This window comes from Engraulis encrasicolus, chromosome 3 (genome assembly GCF_034702125.1).
Source record: "Engraulis encrasicolus isolate BLACKSEA-1 chromosome 3, IST_EnEncr_1.0, whole genome shotgun sequence".
NCBI classification, from domain to species: Eukaryota; Metazoa; Chordata; class Actinopteri; order Clupeiformes; family Engraulidae; genus Engraulis; species Engraulis encrasicolus.
Window position 1 is genome coordinate 53,442,390 of NC_085859.1, and position 5,812 is coordinate 53,448,201.

Sequence of the window (5,812 nt, forward strand, 5' to 3'; positions counted from 1 at the left end):
CACATGTCAAGATTAGGAAAGTTATGTTGACTTGACTGTACATGTATTAAAGTGGATGAAATGCTTAATCATAGCCCACTATATATTTATACAAAGACGGTCCCTTTGATGATTCTGGTGTGGAGGGAAAAGAAGAAAGTGGGAAGGCCTGGATGGGGGTGGAGTCACTGCAGAGGTTATTTTTAATTCTAAAACTTACTCTTTTCCCCTCAACATCCCGTTGCATTGCAGAGGGAGCCAGGCAGTGTCTTCGCACTACCTTTTGACTGTTTTGTCTCATAAACCCATACAGTAGGCCTCATCTACCATCTGTGAATACCCTTGGAGCAACCAACGTAAGTGAACTTTCTTTTTTTCTTTTTTCTAATCACGCAAACCTGGAATTAACTTGTGCTGATTGTTTTCTAGTAATACCAATGTAATAGTTGCTGTATAATGTGGTATGCAGCAGCATTTTCAACATTTAACTCAATACAGGCAATAGTCCCTTCATTGTCACCAGTGTCGACAAAGTGTGTACAACTGTTGATTAGTTTGTATTGCCTGCATGTCTGTACTAATTTGTGTGGTTTAGGGTTCAACACAGACACTTGCCTTTTTAACAGAATAATGTCTGCCATAAGTGTAATAGTGTCTGTTGCATGATAAACAGAGATCATATATTGTTGTTGACAAATGGGCCTCATTTTATTAAACTCTTCCAACTGGTAGCTGGTAACTTCCTGTCAGATAATCCCATTCTCTTCAAACTTTCCTCAGTTCTGAGCTATGTTGGTGGTCCCTCTACTGTAGTTTTTCAACAAATAGCTTCTACTCTAGCTTGCTGCAGAACCATTTCATGTGATTGATGCTTAATAACCACTAGTGAAAATGTATGCTGTTGCTGTATACAACATTTAAGTAAACTGGTCTAAACTTAGGCCTAGATTTAAAGTTACTTTTTTCAGAAGCATGGCGCATGAAGACGGTGTCTATTTGCAGCGTTGGCAAGTCCAATCAGACAGCATGTCTCCTAACTTACAGTACAGTCGAACATGCTCTCCCTCTTTTATTTTCTTTTTTCTCTTTCTCTCCCTCCCTGCAGTCTCTCTCTCTCTCTTCCTCTCTCTCTCTCTCTCTCTCTCTCTCTCTCTCTCTCTCTCTCTCTCTCTCTCTCTCTTCCTCGCTCTGAATCCGTCCTCCTCCTCTCTCCCGCCCTTGCTCCCTCTCTCCCTCTCTTTGGCGTGGTCAACCAGCACAGGGCATCGAGGATGGAAATTACAAACCTCACTTTGCTCCACCCTGCCTAAGTAATAGCTGCCAATCTTTAAAAATATATTTAGGTACAAGGGAGCACATGTTGGTAAAGCACTCTTAAGAACATACGAACAGATGTGAGGTGGTTTTCTTTCTCCGTGTTGTGAATGAATTGAATATGAATTAATGTTTTTGTGTTGCTACTGAATAACAGCAATGGACAACTCTGATTACCCTTTTTCAATTTGATCACTAGAATGATAGTAATCATCATCATCTTTTTTAATTAGGTTATATATTGTTGTAGGTTGTAGGTTGCTGCATGGACAGTTATAGGTTGCTGCATGGAAATCTAAATGGATTAGACACTAACCATGTCTTGTTGCAGTCTTTTTACACATTTCATAAAGAGCAAATCGCCCCAAAACGTTCTGGTTTGAAAAAACATTAACGGGAGCATGGTGTCGTAGACTTCATTTTTTTACCTGGCCTTAGGGGATTGGGCCAGGTATTGCTATTACAGTGTACCATCTATCTGTCGGTCTGTCTGTCGGTCTGTCTGTCGGTCTGTCTGTCTGTCTGTCTCCAACCACACATCACATGCATGTAGAGCGTTTGCCAGAGGGCCAGATTTCCATCTCTGATTGTTCTTGTTGTTTTTTTCTTATTCATTTTCATCCACAGAACTAAGCCATGGGTCTACCTGCTGGTAATCTGCTCTGCATGGCTGCTGTGCTCATCTGTTGGCATGGAGTCTCCACGCTGCCATTTCCCCTCAACATCACCATGATGGAGATGAGTGGAGATGGTCCAGAACTTGGTCTGATTTTCCCCACGGTTCGCGTTACTCATATCCACACTACTAATGCCCCCTCTCAGAATGCCCCCTCTCAGGCGCCAGTCACACCGACGACCACAACATTCCAAACCATCCAAACTGTGATTTCCACGACAGTCATTCGCCTGAAGGACTTTGTTTTCAATGACGTGGCGGACATTTTGAAGGAGAACCTGCTCCTGTTCACGGTGGTCACCTCTCTCCTGATCGTGCTCATCTTCATTGTGTGCTGCGCTTCGGCTATGAGTCACAAGCGCAAGCTGGACACCTTCTATCCCCCGGCTAAGAAGTACCCTACGTCGAGGACATACATGGATCACGGCGTGCAGTCGAAAGAGTCAGCGGCAGGCAAGAACCTGCGCATGCCCACCAAGGCGCTCGTGGGCCCCAAGGAGGGCAAAGACCCCAGACCAAAGCCCCTGGAGGTGAAGACCGTGCAGGAGGTGGAGGAGTTCGATGTAGACATGCAGAAGGATGAGCCCAAACCAAAGGCAGAGCCCAAACCAAAGGCAGAGCCCAAAGCCGCCAGCCCACCTCAAAGCACCAGCCAGCCTGTGTGCACCTGTCACCTGAGGCACGCCCATTGAGTCGATAGGGGCACACAAACTGGATTGAGAAAGTAAAAGTCCTGCCTGATATTCCTTCTATTTGTGCTCCTAGGTCAGGGATGTCAAACTCAGGCCCGGGGCCCAAATCTGGTCCGCAGAGTCGTTTTCAAATGTGTATTACATTTGGCCCACATACACCATTAATGATATTTGGTGTGTCGCAGGAATATGAGGGGCCCAGGTCAATGAAACACAATATGTGCAGTCGCACTACTGTACCATATATGAAATCAAATTTAACGATGAATATTATGCGCATGCCCTCACAAATTTGATCGATTTAAATATATATATATATATATATTGAGTTTGGCCTGTGACTTCATTCCAGATTTTGATTTAGGCCTTCAGTCAATTTGAGTTTGACACCCCTGTCCTATGTGATTTCAGAAATTAGCTCATCTACCTGACTGATGTGGTAATTAGGATCAGCTTGTTCATTGAACTAGCTGGAGCCAATATGTGGCAGGGCTTTTACTTTCTGATCCTGGGATGTCCCCCTGGGAGTGGATTCACCGCCATCTGTGCAGTGATGCCCAAAGAAAATGATGGGTCTTCATAAGAATACAAGTTTTGATCTGACAGAGGTGTCTATTCCTCCTTCAGGAAAAACAAATTGCATGCCATACATGCACTAAAAAAATAATAATTCTGAACCAGCTGATTATGGATCAGTACACAAGTGATCTCATGATCAGACAGGTGGATACAAGTTATCTTTACTTTTATGACATATTTCCTATAATGGCATACATAAGACACATGAACCAAAGACATACATAAACACAAGACACACATGCACCTCTCAAAGGGTTTTTACTCTCTGAAACTGGGATTTACGCCTCTGTACTTTCAAAGGAGAATTCCTGCCATATTCAGCATGCGATTGAATTGCTCATGTTACTCTTATGACACAGCATTCTAATGGGGGCGTGGTTTGTTTACATTTTTAGATGCGTCCTAGCAGCTCTATAAGAGGGTATGTCCGTCTGTCGGTCGGTCGGTCTGTCTGACACGCATTCTTAAAATTGTCATTCCCTCCTGTGCCCACAAGGTGGCAGTGCACAGACGGACGCATCTTTGTCTGCCTGTCGGACTTGTTTAACAGACATCCATACAGCATAGCAATGCTTTTGGGGCAATATGTAGGGAGTGTTAAGACAATTTCTTTCAAATAAAAACAATCAGGCCCCCAGAATGATCTCGGAAAAAGCTGAGGAAAAGTGCTGAGTTGTTGGGTACTGGCAAGTCAAGGGTTGCATGAGCATTACAACTGCATGTTGAAATTGCACAGAATTCTCCTTTAATGTCATCCAAGTCCCGCTTTTCAGTTGCCCTCAAAATCATCACCTCTATAGCCAGCTGTGACTTTATTCAGTTTTGGTGAGAAGAACCTGTCTGTCTGCCTGTCTGTCTGCCTGCCTGCCTGTCTGTCTGATGTAGTATGCACAATTGCAGTTTCCTCACTTTATTTTTTTCTCTCTTTTTTGACAGTGTTATATTCTAATCGTAGTTATAGAATTGGTTTCGAAGACAAGCTGTAAATAAGCTGTAGTTAAACACAAAGTATCTTTGTAAAAGCTTACATCTGAGTTACAAGATAAAAATCAACCTGGATCAGTTTTCCTGAACTGATGCAAGTTCAATAAACATTTTTTAAATCTTATAGAATAAGAAATTGTCTTTGCAACTTATGTTTTTAAATTATTTCATTGTTTTATCAAAGTGAATGAAGATGCAGCTGTCACTCAATGTAATTAAAAGTGTATTGCTGTGAAGCATTTCCCCTTTACACATTGTACCCATTAGAAGAATATTGCATTCCGTGTAGGCTAGTGTGCTATCTGTGTAAGTGTGGTTTCACTTTCCTCACTCAAATATTCATTTGGCAAGCAAAAAGCATTTATTCCATCATTGAATGGGAGAAGGATAATGGAAAAATACTGTGCCAACCCTGATGTCAAATATAAATGTCCAATGAGTGACAATGTATTCAATGGATGAAAGTGTTTGCAGGTCAACATCTATGCTTGGACCCCTTCTTATTTATTGAACATTGAGATAAAGTAAAGATCTGCTGTACTGTTGAATCTCTGGCAAACACAAATGAGTAACAATAAAAAGTGAACAATTGTTTTTACTGTTGACTTGTATGAAAAGGATACCTGGTACAAAACTCAAGTTTGTGATGGGGACAGGATTATTTGAAGGATGAATGTTGAATACCGGTATATGTTAGAACCCGCTCCAAATGAAATTATATAGGATATACAGTATATTATATAGGGAAAATGTAATTATATAGGACTTTTTCTTTATAGTGATTAGTTTCTCACTTTAGGCTAATTATTCTAGGCTGCAGGGTGAACGGATACACTTTTCATCCCGTCCACAGAATTTAAAGAAATAAATATGTACTTAACAGAGGAAATTGTCTGCTTAGGCTTGTTTGGGTCCACAAGAAAAGGACATTTAGTAAGTGTGGAATGACTGTTTGAAAAAAAAAAAACCTGTTTATCACATCACATCACAAACTCCAGAAAAAAGTTGAGTTGCTTAGACTTGCTTAGACCTTTATGACCTCTTCCCTGAAAGGGATGCACACACGCACGCACGCATGCAGGCACACACACACACACACACACACACACACACACACACACACACACACACACACACACACACACACACACACACACACACACACACACACACACACACACACACACACACACACACAATATGCAGTACCTGCCATGATGGTATCTACAACTTCACTGACAATTAATCTGAGAAATGCAAAGATGCTCCAAAAACACTTTCACCATTTGATTAAGGACAGGTGTGTGGAGTTTCCCATTACCGGAGAGCGAAAGGCAAGAGTCAGGTAGTCAGAGATAGGCAGGGCTGCTGTAACATGACCTGCTCAGAGTACTTATTCCCAGGGCTGTAATTCCCTTGTCTTCTGTAAGTGATATCTAAAATAATTATGCTTCAGTGGTGTCTGACTTCATCCCATATAAAGAATCCAAGCATGGGATGCCAAAAGTGCAAACGATTTTATTCATTTCAGTACCTGACCTCTGACTTTTGTTATTTAAAAAGATGGCATTCACATTCTCCTGAAACG

General features: G+C 41.8%; 1 protein-coding gene across 1 annotated transcript; it reads left to right on the forward strand.

Moving 5' to 3' along the window:
* Positions 1-238: 238 nt before the first annotated feature.
* Positions 239-4,850, forward strand: tmem119a (transmembrane protein 119a). Its single transcript, XM_063194574.1, has 2 exons — positions 239-335; positions 1,921-4,850. The coding sequence occupies exon 2, from the start codon at positions 1,930-1,932 to the stop codon at positions 2,659-2,661; it is 732 nt and encodes a 243-aa protein (XP_063050644.1). The 5' UTR covers positions 239-335; positions 1,921-1,929; the 3' UTR covers positions 2,662-4,850.
* Positions 4,851-5,812: the final 962 nt, after the last annotated feature.

Excerpts from the sequence above, each read along its gene's own strand:
- tmem119a (XM_063194574.1), top strand. The coding sequence starts at position 1,930 with ATGGGTCTACCTGCTGGTAATCTGCTCTGCATGGCTGCTGTGCTCATC.